At 40.7% G+C, this 19,220-nt stretch overlaps 1 protein-coding gene across 1 annotated transcript in view; it reads right to left on the bottom strand.

Annotated features, from left to right (window-relative positions):
• Positions 1 to 19,220, bottom strand: part of macrod2 (mono-ADP ribosylhydrolase 2) — a 409,617-nt gene that overhangs the window by 128,321 nt on the left and 262,076 nt on the right. The window contains exon 6 of the mRNA XM_084948980.1: positions 1,635 to 1,756. Coding sequence (XP_084805106.1) covers positions 1,635 to 1,756 — 122 coding nt within the window. The remainder of the gene's footprint in view (positions 1 to 1,634; positions 1,757 to 19,220) is intronic.

The raw sequence follows: 19,220 nt of genomic DNA, 5'->3' as shown, positions 1-19,220 counted from the left end.
CAGCCTCTCTTCAAGTGTGTCTTGCGTATCAAGGCAAGCTGGACTAAAACTAAATCAGGGCCACAGCCTTGCTTGAAGAAAGAAACAGCTATTTCCTTTTCGGTTTTGGTAAAAAAGGCTGTCTATTGTCCTTGCAGCAAGGAGAGACCAAATGGACTGTGGCTAAGATAATGTAATGTTCATCCTACAAGGCCAGCCAATCACAGAAAACCACTGTTTTCACTGAAGGCCTGCTCAACTCACAGCAGCTGTGTAAATATATTAGACAGAATCCTGCCTGCTCCTAGTAAAAACAGAAACTCTGTTTCTTATAAATATATGGATTATAGTATAAATAAATCAAGAGATAGACCTAATCTAAATAAATCTTTGGAATGTGCAAAAAAACAAGGATTTTGTAGTTTGTGGATGAAAGCACGTAAGCAAGGTGGTGGGTTCCTGTGAAGAGGCCCGAGATGCCAAGTGATTTTGCCGAGGTGCTCCCTTTGCCAGTGAGTTCTTGAGCAGAACACAGTGTAATTGTGTAATATTCTAATGCAATGTTGCGCCTGTGACTCATCTTTAGTGGATGTAACTATTTGAGAAGTTGCAGAATACTTGCCGCTCATTCTCATATAACCTCAAAGCAGCAAAACCCAACTACTTCAGACATTTGGCTTCACAATCCATTTAATTGCAACATAGAGGTGTCTGTTGCACTCACAATAAGTCATCTATAGAGCAGGAATTTGTCAACATCGTCTTTAATGAAACCGGCACTCATGTATGTCTCATTTTTCTTCCATCGTTTGACCTCTGATGAGGCTGCAGGGTAGTACTCTGACACAGAAAGTGGGATTTGTGGATATTTGGTGTGACACTGTTTTGTTTACCCTCCGTGGGCAGGGCAAATCCATATATCACCCAGCCCAGCCTGAAACATACAGTCCGCACATGGCTAGAAGCTTAGATAGTGTGTGAATGATCATCTGCCAGCTGTGGATTGTGTGGGCATTGTCTCATCTAAAGCCCTTATGATTCAGTCGCATGCACCGTACCCATTGTTCTTCTGCTGTTTTAAAGAAGAAAATTCAGCTTGAAGAGGTGGCACAGATGTGTCCAAGTAACATCACAAATTACTTCTTGGTGCAAGAGACTTAATTTCTTGAAAACAAAAATGACACATCACAAATCTACACCAAAGCCTTTGTAGAATTTGAGAAAGGGCAGAGTTTTTTAACCTTAATGTGGGTTGCCAAACAAAAAAAAAAGAAAAATAACAGCATGGTTATTCACAGTCGTAAAATAGAGAGGTGGGTACAAAGGCCTGCCTTTCATTTAATCACAACCCAAAGTAGTCTACATGAAAAGCCTTCATTTGACAAACATGAAACATTACCATTTTGTTGTGTTCTCTGTTGCTTTTGTTTAAATAAAGAAGATTAAGGCTTTTCAGAACTGTATCTAAAATGAAAGATGCTAAATCCTTTTGTTCCCGTACCTTTTCCAAATTTCCAAAATTTTCAAACACAGCTTTTCTCACTGAAGGCTTACTCGCTGTTAAACAAAAACACCAAAAGCATATAATTTGTGTGTTTTAAACTGCTCTGAACAGAGTCCAGTTTTTCCTCAGCCTGGCAGTGCACTGTACTCACCACAGTCTTCAAGTCATGCTCCTTCATCAGGTCGAGGGAGTTCTGGTAGCAGGAGGTGAGGTCATTAGTCTCTGTAGGGCCCACATGACCTCTGGCCACCGGCCCCACGGTGTGGATCACATCTGTCGGAACGGCACAAACACAAGCTCGTTTGTAAGTAAGCACGGCCTACTTTTAGCAAGGATAAATGTTTGAAGCTCCGTGGTGGTAAGTGCAAGGCTATAAAAACAATCTGCAAAATCATCAGCAAAATACACAACGTGGGAAAGTTTGTCTTCACAATGAGACAACGAAGAAGGCAAGACGAACCTGCTACCTAAGTGAGTGCATTTATTTAGTAAATGAAGCGGCAGCTTAGATAGAAAATCAATTACAAGATTCTTTTATGCTATCCACTCAAATATTCATATCTCTCCCTGTACTCTCTTTCCCTTCGCATAGTAATGTCTTTACCTGTCAATCACTGGTCTCCTTGTCTGGCCCAGCCAGACCGAAGAATGCAACTTCTTAAATGAATCATAGGCGCGATGACAGGAAAGTAGAAAAGAATCGACTCGGTGACTTGACAGAAACATAATCTTCTGCATTCTGCGTGGCTACCCTTGGCCTTCTCAATGTTGGACAGGCCAGGTCAGCATCAATATACAAGATGTTACTCTGCAACGCCCACATAGCATACCGGGTAGATCGCAAAGACTAACTACGAAGAAAAATAATTTATGCAAAAAACAAAAGTCTGCAACAAAAATGATTATATACATGATGATTCACCAAAAGTCATGATGCCATTCTTCTGTTTATTCAAACCCAGACAGTACTAATATTTCACTATATCCAGCAGTGCGGGCCAGTAAATCTTCATTTTTAAGCAAATTAAATATAGATCGTTTCTGACCCTTGGATTTGTAATTTAATGCAGCAAATTCTCATTACTAAAATATTAAACCCTCTCGAAGGACTTAGACCCAGAGCTGGTTCAGATAAGAACTTGCAAATAAATCGCAGTGCAGCCAGCGTTTTCTTATGTTTTCTTACATGCGACCTCAATTATTTGATATGAAACACTCAGCCTCATTTTCATGCTGAATAAATATCAGCTACATTCCTAATCTACTCTGCCATAAATAATTTTTGGATAAAATTTGATTCTTGGTTCACTCTCAAAGCACATTGTTAAACCACAGCTCATAAAGGAGCATTTTTACAACAGAAGGTTGTAAAGTTATGACATGCATATATTTATGGGGCATATTCATGGGATGGGAGTCATCACCCTGGCAAGTTAGCATAAAGGAAAACGTTTTGGTTTTTCCCCCTAAAGGTGTGGTTATGGTTGTGAAAGGATCTACAGCAGTGGTTCTCAGACATTTTTCTGGCACGGGCCACTGCAGAAGCCAGGGAAAAAGTTCACAGCCTACACCACACAAGTTTGAGAACCACTGGTTTACTGTAACCCAAACTCCTACTTTTTATACTGAAGAAAAAAGACTGAACTAAAAGAAAGTAAACAGCGGCTAACGAGTAGAATATGTCAGAAAATACCAGAAAGGATATGAACCCCAGATGGAAAGTGCAGCATATCAGTCACACCGCCCACAACACGACTTTCAAGTCTCAATTTGTTGAGATGAAAGCAAAGAGTAGCTATTACACATTTTAGTGTGACAATCATTAATACTTCATGATAATAAAAAGCAGGGACCTTTATCATCAAGAAGAGTTTTCTAATGTTGCTTAAGGGGTAATATTTAGTTTTTGGCAGAGGTACGAAACAAGGGGCCAGGTTGATCCCAATGCTAAACCGAGGTTGTGTTGTAATGAGAATAGAACTGTCTGAACTATTCCCTTTTTCCAGAATTGCAGACTGAAAATTGCATAGCACAATGTGGTTATAATGGGACACGTGGTAAGTTGTTTTTCGTGCATAATTCATGAAGTTCACTACAAGAACAGCCACGTGCCAATTATAGTGTGGGCAAGCGCCAAAAACCAGACTACTGGTGAATTCATGAAAATTTAAGCAGTTCTTATTTCATCAGTATGGATGCCTCCACTTGTATCCTCAACTCTTCCACATCAAATAAATATTTATACAACTGTGTTTCTGTAAGGTGAAAGACATGTTTCACTTTGTGACTAAGGAGGGTTATTACAGGAAGGACAGTTTGTTACGGTAGAGCTCAGAGAGACTCTGGCAGCTACTTCACCATCTCAGTAAACTTCAACACAAATGACCTTCCTACCCCCGATTTACAAGGACCGGAATGCTCCATTCAAAGGAAAACCCAGTATTTCCTTAAATTCAAGGAAATCCAAGAATTAAATCTAAGTACTTGCAACAAGGTGATAAACTCCATCAAGCTAATATCACTAAAAATATAGGCTCATGACTCAACATCCATGTATTGAATCATACGTTTTTTTTAAAGGCTTTTGAGTGCACAGTGGGGGTGTGAAGTCAATCCTTCTGCACAGACTCGCTGACGTACAAAAGAATTATATCAACAACAAAAACAAATATAACCTTGTTAGTATGGTGTTTTAGCTATGGACAGCTTAACCTTGCTTAAAAGACGGAAGTCTCTCTTAGCATAAAAAGTTATTTTTCTAATGCTTTTGAATTATGTTTTTCCAACAACCTAAATTGCACACAGATGCTCTTCGCAATAAGAGCTTGAAAAGCTCTGACGGGTCATTATTAACATTCCTCATCATTTTGCCTTTTCTCTCCTGGTAAAAACCCTCAGCTTTTATCATCAACTGCACCCATTAGCTTACAAACGCATCAGTGTTTTTCCTTTTTCTCCTTTGTAAGAATACTGACACATGTAGACCATTCTCTCAGTGCTGCCTTTCTTCAAGAGGAAAATAAATTTCTATCTTTACAGGGCTGAAAAGATTCCTGGTGATTGTCTTGCGCCGGTTGGGCATAATTGTGGAGATATACAAATACAGGCCATTTTACCATAACAAGCGTGGAAAACAGAGTTAAATGTTTTCATGAAACACATTTAAAGGTTGCTTTTTTTATACTAGACAAGTCAGCAGAGTTTAATCTATGAGCATACAGAAAGTCTTTAGAAATTTCACAGATGTCTTCTTTAGCTTTCTCACTCATACAACAACGAAACCCATGCACACGCTTTTGCCTTCAGCTTCCATTTTCAGCAAAGATTTTTTTTTTTCTTTTTGGCAAATTTTTGATCGACTGGATTTGTTCATCTTGGTCTTGAAGGTTGCTCGGGGCTATAACGTCAGTGACATGATTGCACCAGCAAAGATTGATGACTGCCATTCAAACTTCGTGCTCTCTCCCCATGAGACTACAGACTCCTCAAAGAAAAACAAAAGCAATCCCAAGGTTTGTTCCTTTTCCCGTGAGACTCACTGGACAGCATTAAATACCACAACCGGACCTCACGATCTGATCTGTTGTTCTGTGATGATAATACTGGGTTATATTATTTTTTTGTTGTTTTTCCTCAAGCATAAACAATTTACTTGATGTTTATCTTGTCTATTATGATTATTCAGTGTGGGCAGGTTTACTCCAAAATGCCTAACCATTAATTCTAAGTGGGTGTCTTGATTGCTGAAACTGGTAAGTCCTCCACTATAAATTAAGGAAACATGTCACATTATGTTGCTTGCTGTACTGCGGATGTGGCACAATTATCATACATTTCCCCCCAGTCAGTTCTTAGCAGTCAATAAAAAACAGAAGTGAAATGGGAAAACGCACAGCAAGCCAAGAGAGTAGAAAAAGAAAAGTTCTACTTAAGAAAAAATAAAGAGTTGCTGCTGGTCTTTTTGTTGTCGTTAAAGCCCAATCAACACTGAAAATTACAACAAAAATGCATTATTGGATAAAATAATAATAATTTCTGCCTGAATAACCTGAGAAATTGTCCTGTGATTCCCATTTTCCTTTGCAAGGGAGATGCGTATGTTCATTCAACAGCAAAAGACTCCAGGGAACACCGCGGCAAGTATAAAGGTGAAGATGCTGTTAAATGTTTATGCACTAGACACAAACTAGCCATCCGACAGACTGAAAATGATCCTCGTTTCAACCAAAATTATCATGAATTTAGAAAATGACTGTGCTGTTGGCAGGATGACAGTGCCCTTATCTATAAGGTGTGGGGGGAGTCACTGAATGGTTTGATAAGAAACTGATGTGAAGTATTTTATATCACAAAACAGCCTTCACAGTCGCCATCTCTCACTCCAGTTGAACAGCTAAGGGAGGATTTGGTCGGACAGCGCTCTCCACTATCATCCTTAAAAGACAAAGAATTAGAAGAAAGGTGTTTTTGCCCCCAAAGCGCACTCGCAGAGACACGCTGCTGTTCTTGTACCATGTGATGTCCCAGTTAAGACAATGTTGTTGCTTTTTTGTCTTTCCCCTCTGTAATTTGTTACCTGTCCATATAAAAGCTCGCTGTGTCCACATTCTGTTCTCTCCTCTTCTAGGCCATCATGTATTATAGATAATAGTGCACTATACAAATCTATAGGAAACCATAAGAAGGTAAATGTAATGCAGTCTATATTTAGTTAATGCAGACCTTCAAATGTCAGATGTACTTTCACATATTCCAGTGAATTGCACTCTGTGCATGGTGCGTCTGCATTACACATGGCAACTCGAAACGTCGACTCAGTATTGGCATTATTGATAGTGTTCATAGAATTCAGCTATTTGAGATCCTCAGATCAGGGGTAAAAACATAAAAGAATTAAAAAAAATAAATCCTGAGATGAAGACATCCCTTGTGGCGAGATATTTCTGTTATCGGAGAACAACTGGACACAAAATGACCCCCGAACACACCAAATGTAGCGAATGTGTGAGAACATGTTAGACAAGCCCACTAAAGCACTCCTCGGCTCTCCCAGAGCTCAGGAATAACTACCAAGGGGACATGCTCACTTCAAAGACGCCACTTTCTTAGCAACTACAAAATCTTTTGAAAAATCTAGACTTCATTTAGAAGTGAAATACCGTGCTATTTCAGAGAGCGACCAGCACTCCACAGCCTAATCAATCTTTCATTTTTATGTGCTACGTACCATCCCAGATAATAACTGTTCCAAAAGGCTAAAAAATATTTGAACACATTTACTGTAGCATGGCTTCTTCTTCTTCTTCTTCTTCTTCTTCTTCTGAGTAATCTGATTCTTGGCAACAGAACGGGAGATGCAAACCTGCGTGCGTCATCCTGACACTGCACAAGGACATAGCAGTCTTATTTATAGCCCATTATTTCCAAAAGATCATTTACACTTTATATTTTATTAAAATTGTACAAAGACAAGATGAAAACTTATGACTAATAAGTTATTGTTTGCTGTTTTAGAATGAGCAGGATAAACTGCTGGTAGAAAATCCCACCACTAGGTTAAACAGGATTGGGTATAAAATGAGCATCAAAGAGATGCTGAGTAATAGAGAACTAAAGATATGCAGAGCTTTGCTGCTCTGAAAGACACAGTTAACATTTTCAGGATCATTTTTCCTCAACATAAAATTGTATGAAGTTGGGGATCATCATATGTGCCCACAATAAAGGAATTCAAGAAAATCTATGTATGCAAGTGTGGGGTTGACAACTACTACTGAACGGCCATGATGTTTGAGATTTCAGGGATCAGTTACATGTTTCAGCAAGACAGTTACACAGCAGAAACAGCATGGCTCACTAGTAGTAAGAGCTCTGCAGTATAACCTGTCTGCAGTCCAGACTTGTCACCTGCTGAAAACACTCGGTGTACCGAGAAGAGGCACATATGACAAAGGAGGATGTGAACTGTTGAGCAGCTGAAATGCTGAATCATGCAAGGCTATTGAAAAAAATCACATTAAAAAATGAGTGCAGTTTGCCCCCTAAATTCCCAGACAATTACAGGATGCTGTTAAAAGAAAGTGTGATGCAACACAGTGGTAAACGTGCCTAAACTGTCCCGGCTTTGTTGACGCATGTTGCTGGAGTCAAATACAAAACGAGCATATTTTTCCACAAAGAACATAAAACCCCTGTAAACACTGGGATTGTGTTGTCTTTGTTCATTTCGTAGTTGCACACGGGGTTTAATCACTTGCAAATCGATGCATTTTGTTTACATTTTGCAGCTTCCTGAAGTCTTTAAACAGGGGTGCAGCTCTATTATGATCCACAAGAAAAAGACAGTAATCAAACCACTTTGTGTTGCCTGTTGGCAATTATCTTCCACACTTAAGAATCAACAAAGCACATAATGACTTACAGTCCATTAGGAAATTCAGCCAAAACTGCAGTCGTTATTTTTATGTGCTAAGTGAAGAGTGAATTGTAGTCTTATTAGTTTGTATGATCCTTACTAATAGAATTAAGTGTCTCTATAAAGTTTATGACTGATGCCTAAAACTAGTGACTGTGTTTTATGTGTGGTACTCATGATTTCACTGCACTGGCTAAGCTGTCTTCAGTTCAAGTCAGAGGTAGCTCACTCACTAACTGTTCTCCATTAGGGCAGATAACAGTATCATTGCTATGTCATTTAAATGTATTGATTTATATATTTCTTACAAATATGACGGGCGATCGTGGCTCAAGAGTTGGCAGTTCGTCTTGTAATCGGAAGGTTGCCGGTTCGAGCCCCGGCTCGGACAGTCTCGGTCGTTGTGTCCTTGGGCAAGACACTTCACCTACCGCCTACTGGTGATGGCCAGAGGGGCCGATGGCGCGATATGGCAGCCTTGCCTCTGTCAGTGTGCCCCAGGGCAGCTGTGGCTACAACTGTAGCTTCCTCCACCAGTGAGTGAATGAATAGTGGAATTGTAAAGCGCTTTGAGGGGTCCCGAAAAGCGCTATATAAATGCAATCCATTATTATTATGACAACATTTATCACAAATAAAGCTGTATTGTGCGTCAACTGGAAGTCTCCTTTTATAAGACAGAGAAAACTTTACATAAATACTTCAGGGTGAACTGAAGAAAAATGATCAATAAAGTAAAGAAACTGCAGTCGACTGCAATATGTCGTCTGTCTGCCATTAACATTGATTTTTCTCTTTTTTAAATTTCCCACCAAAAAACCTAAACTGAAACAAAAAAAGAAAAACAGAGCAAGGAAGTTGTTGAAAGGGAGGTTCAGCAGTGATTTCATGGGTTAGAAATCTGTTAGCATCTGACGCTCTTTGACAAATCTATCAAAGCGGGTCATTTCCTTTTTACTGGTTGATGAAAAAACACAAGAAGTCACATCAGTGTGGACATATCTGTTCATAATGTTTAGTTTTTTTCTTTATTCTTATATAAGGAGCTAGGTATCTTGTTTATGTGCTTTATTCTATTTATTTGTTCTGAATAAACTTGCTATTTAAAAAGCCCACTTACTTTAATTGTTGATTACATGACTTGTTAGTAATTGTAACATTAATAGGAGATAATACTAATAATCCCAGTAATATTGTGACAAATGTGACACTACACAAATGCTCTATAATTTCATGGTCTTGGTAAACCAATCAGAACGAAGCAATGATACTCCAACTTTCTTTCCAGCTCTTTCATGCTTGTATTAATTAAACACTGCTTCCACATGATAGCAAGTACGTGCCAGTCACTGTGAGCAGAGAGGATTCATCCATCTTTTGTCAGTCATGAGGCTCTTTTCAATGTGCTCAATGTCCCATGGAAAAAAAAAAAAAAGCAGGTGGCATCTCACGCTTCCTATTCCTCAGTCTCTCAAAGTAACTCGCTGTCAGCAAGCCAGCCTAATCCACTGTGTGAGTGTACCATGGGGTTTTGCAGGCGAAGCTCCACCCACTACATAGCTGTAAAAAACAGAGTGAAAGACGTGTTTTTTTGTTTGAATTTAGACATAAACTCTAGCACTCTGTGTGTACACACAGTGCACATGTGTTGAGGTAGAAACACACAACGGAGCTCTTGCCACTTACAGTAAGACCGGCGAGCGTGCCTCTGTGACGGCTCAATGTTAATAGAATTCAACATTAATCAAGTGATTGTATTTGTATTTCTCCTCTTAACATACTGTAGCGCTGAGGCAAATAGCCATGGCAGTAAGAGAGTACCTGTTCAGATAAAGATCGAATTTCCTTCCAGTAAAACTGTAATGTATACAGCAGTTGCCAGGCATTGCCACTCAAACTCTAATTCCATAATACCCACAAGAGTGACCACATTTCCAGAAATTAAGTGTATTTTGGCATGATTGCTAGCCTAAACCCTCTCAGCATGCACACAGCTGTCCCACGTTGCTCGCTAAGGATTACTAAATGAAGTGTGTACACCCACTCGGACATGGAACTGGTGTTGTCATGGTGACAGAGTGCAGAGCGATCCCCCTAATGCTTGCTGAAGCTCCAGTATGAAAGAGGGGGCTTTTTGCAGACCTGGAATCATCTGACGCATACTGAGCAGATACAGTTGTTAGTGCATTAATATTCCCTTCTTTAAAAATGGATTAGGGGTGTCTTAGTGATTATTCATACACTTGGCTTTCAAAGAGCTTTCCCATTGTGAGTGTCACTGAGGTTCTGTCACACTTAAATAGGCTAAGGGGGTAAAGAGCAAGAGGGGGAGCAGTTACAAAAGGATGATGACAGACCATCATACACACATGCAATATCACACCGATGTTTTCCAATGATTGTGACAAAAAGTATTAAACACGCTAAGCTAACATTTTACTGATATATTTTATGCATAAAGTGAGCTATACATTCATTTCATTATCTTGTGCGTCTTTAGGTTTGCCTGCGTGAGACACTGAGGCTCCATCTCTACTTTTTCCACATTTTAGGTGGCATTTTTATGACGCACCGATCAGCGCTTGTCAATCATAACAATTCACAAAGAAATGTGTTATTCTTCTGGAGTCACGCACATGCGGCACCGACACACATCCACGCCAGCATAAAGTACAGTACAATACAGTCTGCGATGCTTTCAAATGTCAAGAAGCTCTCTGAGTAAAAGCAAAGACCACTCTAATTGAAAGCCAACTCTCAGCCCGCTGGCACACTTTTTTTTTTTTTTACTGCTTTACTGTACTGAAAAGAAGGTGAGGTGTGTGTGTCTGTGTGTGTGTGCATGACTGAGTGAGTATGCACTGGCTCCACACTGAAGGACAGTGGGAGTGCAATGATTGTTTTGCTCTACACATGCTGTAAGAATGGCCCTGGTAGTGTCTACAGGGACGATGGGCCCAGAGTAAAAACGGAGGGAGAAAGTCACCGAGCAGCACTGCCAGCTGTTTCATTGCTTTGGGCTTACTATAATATTCCCCTAAGCCTGAATGAGCTACCAGGTGACACTGCTCTCGACAGCTTGTTGCACGCTCCTTTTCCCGATTTGCAAAACATTTTTGAATAAAATGTGAAAAAGAGTGTATTTTTGCCACGTGTGAGGCAAGACTGGCTGAAAAACAAATAGTACAGCCACAATTCACAAGCTCAAACAATAAAACTTCATGTATACAGTGTGAACACATTTCTGTAAAACCATGGGCGTAACTTTGTGCTGAACATTGGGGGGGTCAAGATCTCTCTGTCTAAGTAAATAAATAAATCTGGGCAAATTCCCAGATTATTAAACATGCAACTATTTTGCTGGTAATAACTGAAATGAGTAAAGAAAACCAACAGCCTATTTATGCAAGATAATATTGGCTGGGTCTGATAGGGGGGGGGGGGGGGGGGGGGGGGTCATAACCCCCCTAACCCCCCTGGAAATTACGCCCCTGTGTAAAACAACATAACAAAATCACAACACACAAAGCATACTGTTTACTTATGTTTGCCACCTTAATGACTGATACAGAAACTACAATCCTCATTACATGACAGCCATTGATGACATCACAACAACTTTGATTTCACTGCACCGTAAGGAGGGAATCTGGATGTTTCATTAAGAATATTTAAAGCAACAGCGCATATATATTGCCTACAATATAAGAGTATAACTGGAGCTTTGGTTGAGAAAATTCAGCATCAGATACATCATCTCTGCTTTTACAGGCCTCGGTTTGTGTAAAGGGGCTGATGAAGCCTCGATCCAACATGAAGTGATAATGCAGTTTGTAAGAAGCAGCCCTGCCGAGTCACATCAACCACGTTTCTGTAGTGAGGAAAATATATTATTTGATTTTCCGCTACGACGCGGAGCCCCTCAGACACACCTTTGAGGGATGCGGTTGATGAATCTTACGGGGCCGGTAAACTACGGGTAGACTGCAGATATTTGAATTCCACAGAAAGATGTCATCTGTACAGTCCCATGCAGCAGGGATCTACAATATTTATTACTCTCTTGGTGCTTTTTCTTGCAGCAAGGTGCCCTGCGAAGACAGAGCTTTAAAGGCAACCTGCTTGTAAAGCTTCTTTGTTTGTTTTAAATTAAATGCACAAAAACAAAGCGCACACAGCCATAGTGCTGCCTTTCATCTCCGCCGTGCAACATTACACTGTGATCTTGTTACCTGAATTCGGCGATATCCCATTTCTACTTTGATTAGGGCAACCTAATCGCTCGGGCGGTGCATCGTAATTCTGCTGGGGGTCTGTACCAACAGGTCCTTGAGTTGGGCTTCATGAATCTTTAAAAGGCAGTAGATTTCCACATACACACATGTATTTGTGGAAGCACAGCTGCAGGAAGAGTGAAAGTGATGTGGCCTTCAAAAATGCTATTACCGACGATTTTAATTAAGATATGTTCACTCAACGTGGATTTGACGGAGAAAAAAACAGCGGGTGGAGAGATTACGCGTGCTCTCGTTCCAGCAACATGTGCCACACGCTTTCCAAATTATCCTAATGACAGTAATTACAAAGGCATATTCAAATCTATGTTTAGTAAGTAAGGCTTAGGAAATGGGTATAAATATTATTGTGAATGGCTTCGCTGTATTTCACCAATAGAGACAGAGACGATGAACAATCACACTATTTTTTTTTAGTCATTAAGAGGTTTTGCCTGATGCCTTTCCCCACAGCTATCAGTGTAAAGTGCAGAGCAATAACTCAAACAAATGCCCAAGAGCTGGAAAGCAACACAACTTTTAAATGGTTAAAATTCAGTAGAAATGCAAATGAAAAACAAATATAATTAAAATAAATAAATATTATTAAATCTCTGTGCAAAAACTGGAATCATTCGCACACATTTAGTGTCACAAACCTTTAAAAAAGTATTATTTAGCCAGGCTAGAGTGTGTATCTAAGCAGTGTGAAACAACTAAAATGAGCCGGCAGATTTGTCTTGTTCATAGATATAAAAAAAAGTAAATGGAGCTGAAAACGATCAAACGATCCACTAGTTTCTGCGGTCTTTAATGTGCTTTTGACTTTGTCAGTTTTTGCTTCTAAAAACTTCTTAAAACTGAGTTGTTGTTTGTTTTGCATATCTCAGCCTCAAGCAAATAAATATTTTTGCTAATCAGACCCTTTTTCCTTTTTTCAAATGAATGATGAACTTGACAATTGCAGACCTAAGTATGACCCCCCCCCCCCCCCCCCCCCCCCCCACCTTTTATTTTTTTCCCTCTTCCTCTTTCTTATTTTTTAGTTCAAAGTAAAATGATAATGCCACAAGCCCTTTGAAAATCTTGTTATTACATATCAAAAAAAAAGTGCCAGACATGGCTAACATGCTGACACTCACAAGGCTGCTCTGTCCCCGGGGCTTTACTCAGGCCTGTCTTCATGAGCATGTGAGGAGGTGTTTTAAAAATTCTCCATGTTCTGAAAGATTCATTTCACTTATTACACATGAGTTAAAACAGCTGGAGAAGAAGGCTACAAAACAAATACTAACACAAAAAACATGCTTTTTTATGAAGCCTGTCCTTTCCACAGTAACATTAAAAGGAAAAAAAGAAGGGAAAAGGCAAGAAAAAAACACAGGTAAGCTTGAACAAAAAGGAAACTGGTGGGCAGTGACCTTTGGGAGCTACCTTTGAGTCATAATAGAGCGGTCAGCACTTTTCTTATTTCCCGGTTTAGCTTCCTCTCTGTCAAAAGCTCCACTACAGAGACAGCCTACTTATCAACTCCTTTCACATACAGGGTGCCACTCATTACTCATGTATTCATAGCCTTTGCGGTTTAATTACGAGACTAATCACAACAAACTATCTCCTTCACTAGTGAACCAGCTGCTTGAGTAATGTGGGCCTGAGGGATTCAATGCGGCTAATCAGTTCAACGTACAACGCGTTTTTCTTCGAGATTACTACTACAGCTACGTGGCGTTCGATTCTGTGAATTATCTAATTTTGATTAACAACGCCGTAACACAAGAAAGGGGAAACACTTCATGCATTTTCTCCGTATAGTAGGAGAGAGAGAATCTGCAGGAGTCGCTGCTGATTTCATAGCAATTTTCAATGCATTGCTATTTTTCTCAAGAAATGACAACAGTCTGAAGAAGCCAGTGCAGCACAGGCAACATCATTTACAAAAACAAAAAGACAAAAACTGGCGGTTAAGATGTGTCTTTACACAAGGAGAGAATGCAGCTAACCGCTAAATCACCATGTCCACCCACCGCAATATCAATAGTACAATTGCTTGCTTGTTCAGAGTATGACCTTGTAGAAATGACAGAAGAATGACTACGGCGGTCCTATTTTTCCAAGAGACGTGAGTCAGTGGAGTGAATATGGCCCCATTACGACTCCATCTGTGAGAGCACGCTCTTATCTGTGCCTTTTTCAGGTACCTTCACTGAAGAAGCTGTAACAAGGACCCATCCAGCCAGTGAGATCTCACAGTACCCGGGTCCCAAAAGGTAGGATCCTCCATGCACTCGCACACATGCGGATTATCTACAGCAGCATCAAAACTTGCCCGACGGTGTGTCTCTGCAGTGATTTCTGTGAGAGGTCCCCATCAAAATAAATAGAGGTCACTCTCAGACTCGTCTCTCAGCCCTGCTTCACCTGTGCTTCCAAACACCCACGTAGACAGTTTCAGAGTCCCATGTGGAAGAAGCAGAACTGTGACCAAACTCCTCCAGGGAGCAGCTAGCTAGCAGTGGTACACCTGCCACATAATATATCAAAAGACAGGGAACACACATACACTCTGTGCTCGGTGACTTCCCGTGCAATGCAACCAAAAGCTATAAGAAACATGCTCTTATGGGAATACATTACTCATCGGATAACATACGGCCACGTTCGAATGCGGATCAGACTCGCTGGGTACAGTTGACGTAAACCCACTGGAAGTACACCCTGGATAGATGGCAGAATAAAATCTCATCAGGTGCCAGTTTGGAAGCAGGCCAAGCTCTGTCTCTTTTTCAATACTCCTTCCGTCTCGTTTTTCTCTTGCTTCAAATCAATCTCTCTTTCTCCCCCCCAATTCCTCCTGAATGGCTCTGTCTGTCTCTCAGCAGCGTTGTAAATGAAATACGTTGAACTGCAGAAAGGTTTATGTCTGGAAAACACAAGGTCACGCGTAGCATCAGTCAGCTCCCCACCTGCTTTTACTGCAATCTGTTTGCCGTGTGTATTTATCACGGATGCAGCCATTTCTGCACCGAGGGCTGTGCCACGCTGTGCATACGCTCACTTTGTTACCCCCAACAGAAATGTCTCACCGGGGAGAAGCCTTTAGTAGAGCACATATAAACTCTCGCCTTTTAGTAGCATGGGAAATGCTGAAATGCATACATTTATGGGGCCTTTTTCTGAGTGCTGCACTAAACTCAGAGTTTGACCTTGCCGCCGCTCTGCGCAGGCCTTTCGGAAATGCTGAAGTGACTGTTTTAAACAATGGATAATTAATGGTCTTTATCGCATTTGTAGGAGTGACTTATATATGTGGTCGTGTCATCATATGGAGCATATGGAGTTGGGTTGACAAGTCTTTGTCTTTGCTTTCTTGTAGTTTGTGCTTTGTCCTATTTGTAGTCTCCTTATGCTCTTCTTTCCCCTCTTTTCTGTCTCCTCATCCTCCTCAGATGTCTCGCTCCTGCAGGAGGTTTTGTCACCACTACTGTTGTGGTTTGATGCTTTATAAATGCAACAGATTTTTTATTTTATTTTTATTTTTTTAAAAAGGGGAAAGACTTGCTGATGCAGTTTAAAAGTTGAAAGAATTGGCGCAGCAACCTGTCGGCCTTCCGTGTGCGCTGATGTATCGCTGTTAGATAAGAAACACAAACAGCAGATAACAGAGTGAAGCTCAATCTCTCAGCAGGCCTGCATTAATGTTACTAATGCACGGTGCACTTTAGGGTTAGCTTTGATGACACAGGCAGCCGGTTGATGTTTCCATATGTTCAACAAACATGGGAGGCCCCGTATGGCTGAGTCACAGACTGTGTACCGAGAGTGCTGAGTGCAGCAGCCTGATGGACAGGAGACCATCCCTGCTCCATCCCCGCCTCCACCCCCCAGTCCCTATAATTCACAGCAGCCTGGACTTTTGCACAACAGTCTCTTGTTCTTCAGAGCAGTTTGGCAATCAGAGCCACATGCTGCATGGACATTTATCTTACTTTCACAAAAATGTGGGCTTAATGAAATAATTTGGGCTACTATGCTAGATTGGCAGGGCAGAGACGTTCCGATGTGTGGTCTCTACAAAGCAGAGATGAGGTCAGGGCTATGAGAACTTGGTAGTTTTGCTCAATAAAGGGAACAAGCTGGCTATTTTAGGTGATGCATACATGGGAGAGAGAAGGAGAGAGGGAAATTGCAATGGAACTTTAGTGCTGGATGCAAGACACAATAGGATTAAAGAGTTTTTTTTTTTGTTTTTTTTTACTTACAAAATTTATACGGTGATTAGAGCAATCAGTTTCATCCCTGCTAAGAGAAATCATTTAGCCCAGAGCCTTTAAGCACACAAGCAGGTCTCCCTTTCTGCCAGATCCAACAGATGTCTACTACTACCACCACAGTGACCTTTAAAATATGCCTCACCATCTGATTTTAGATTTAAGCCCACTGTAGGAAACCAAAATAAATAAATAAATAAAATAGAGAGGCACAGGAATATGCCCAAACACTGCTGGTTATATAGTTAAACACTAAGTAGTAAATAAAACCCCACAAAGAAACAAGAATTCACATTCATGTTAAACAAAGCGTTTCCTTCCAAATAGCACCAGCTTATGAAAACCTTTGTTCAGGTATCAGAGAAAAGTCAAACAAATGCTGTTTTTCATTTAGCTACGTCGGGGCAGTTAGACTGTGGGGATCAGAAGGCTTGTAAAAGCCAAGGATTTTTTTTCTTTTTCAGTAGAGGCAAAAAAAAGGAGAACAAAATCCAGCCCAAAGCAGCCAAAAAAACAACACAGACACATCAGCCAGATAGCACTTCTTCAAAGTAAACACTTTCAGGATATGAAATGAAATGATGAAGAGCAGGTGAAAAACATTGCACACATCAGTGCTGCCGCTCTGGCAGAGCTGAAAATAGTTCTCCACACCTGAGTGAAGAGACAGTGAGAATCTAAAGGATGGACAGCAATTCGAGGTTGCTGTCGGTGTGCCTGCGCACTTCAGGATAAATGATGGAAACAGATGAGTTTTACACTCCAAAGCCTCACAGCTGACAATTATATAACTCGGTAAGGTGAGATAAAAAAGATGCGAGTATTAAGATAAGTTGACATTTTTAACATCTTAAAACTAAGAGTTACGCGCAGTTAAAATTGTCTGTGGGATATGTGAAGCTTCTCCCAAAGCACCAGCTGTCCAAACATCTGTCTGCAGACAGGGGTATACTTTGGGTTTCTATGGTTAACCACATATATATATTTCACTGACAGCCTTTGCTTTACCATGTTTGATTTCTTTATAACAACACAAATGAAACACTTTTGTTTTCATGAAGGATGATGCATTGGAGCTATCATAAAAAGGCTAGCTCAGTGTTTGGCTTTTTAATGCCTTGCCTGGTGCTGTTAAAAAGACCCTACCTGAAACACTGTGGAGGACTGCCTAAGGCACTTTGAATGACAAACAAAAAATGTGTGACGAATAAAAAAAATGAATAATAACAAAAATTATGAAGACCTCAGAGAGCCGTTACAGTTCAGCACTAAAGCGGCTGTGAATGCGGCACATATCCCTGTTTCTTTTACTTCTGCTACAATCCCAATTAATAATGCAAATACGTCAATCAACATAAAAAACAAACACATGGCACCGTATAACTGCGCAGCAATAACTTGCGAGATCAGTGTCGCACTGAGTACCATGTTGTCATAGAAACAGCGGCCAGTAAAATCACAGTGTACCAACATATAGCTAGAAATGAGATTCACACCTTGTTTAGGTTTGTACACAAACTCAGCTTAATTTTTCATTTAGCACTTCACATCTCTGCAACAATCCAACTGTATATCCATAATCACGTATGCTGCACACTGATATGACTTGTACTGCATGCAGGAAAACAATTATAGGTATATTTTGTAATATTATACAGCATCTGTAAAGTACGCAATAACAAATGAGGAACTGCGGCCCTGTGAGGGCCTAATCTTATTGGCTGTTTACAAAGCACTGCTCCTTTGAGACACTTGATCAAAGACAACTTACTTCTGCACTGGCAGTGACATCGTGTGTAAACAGTGAGCGCTGCAGTGGTTGTGTGCGACTGTGTGTGTGCATATCTGGAAAAGAAAAGACTGGAGGCAGGGGCCTTCTCCCATGTTGAGACTTGGATGAACATTTTGTGTTAATACAGCAAAAAGTCTGTGACAGCATGCTTAATTATTTTTGGCAGTAGCAGGTCCTTCCACAGCCCGGCGGTGCCCAGCGGTGCCTGCATCTCATGGGGGCAGAGAGATGCTGCCATCTGGGGGCGTGTCTACTCTGGCCTTGTTAGCATAAACCTAACTACAGATTCATGAAATTACCTCTGAGACTTCTTCAAAATACACACAGATTTGTGGCTAAGGTAAACACATTGCCCCTTACTGCAGTTCTCATAAATAAACAGGCAACAAACAATTTTCACCTTGCAGTATCTGCAGTGGAGAAGAAAATGGAAAAGTAACCTCAGTGGACACGAAAATGAAATATGAGAGTGTGAAATGGGGGTAAATGCACTTGCTGGTGTTTTCTTTAAGCATCTGCTAAGGTGGGATGTGACATTGCTGAGGTAGGCTACTGGAAGGGCACGATGTCTTCCAGGTGACTTAAGAAGGGAAGTTTCTCTTCCTTGCACCTTGCTCTCCACACACTTGGAAAAGAGCAGCAGGAAACAATATGTTTCCCAACACTCTTGACACCTGTGAAAATGTACCTGAAGACCAAAACGTTTTGGTTTTTAAATCTGTTGTAATGGGAACTGACAGCCTGAAATGAGAAAAGGCGAAAACAAAATCTCTGGGTTATTTTTCTTCTGCTAAACAGTAAGTAACCTCTTCTCTTCTACTGTCCTCCGCTGTGCTAAGAGAAGAAGCAGGTTGCCTGATGATGTCAAGCACCACCACTGGCCTGGGAAATAAATCCTTTAACAGGTGGCCAGCATGCAGGGTGGAGAGCTAAATCAGCAGCATACCTTCCTGCCACCGGAGAGGCTAGCTGTTTTTATGTGCCT

Source organism: Perissodus microlepis, chromosome 13, assembly GCF_051167445.1.
Source record: "Perissodus microlepis isolate ML-2025 ecotype Zambia chromosome 13, ASM5116744v1, whole genome shotgun sequence".
In the NCBI taxonomy this organism is placed as follows: Eukaryota; Metazoa; Chordata; class Actinopteri; order Cichliformes; family Cichlidae; genus Perissodus; species Perissodus microlepis.
The sequence above is the reverse complement of the archived record's forward strand: the minus strand, read 5'-3'. Positions and strand labels throughout refer to the sequence as shown.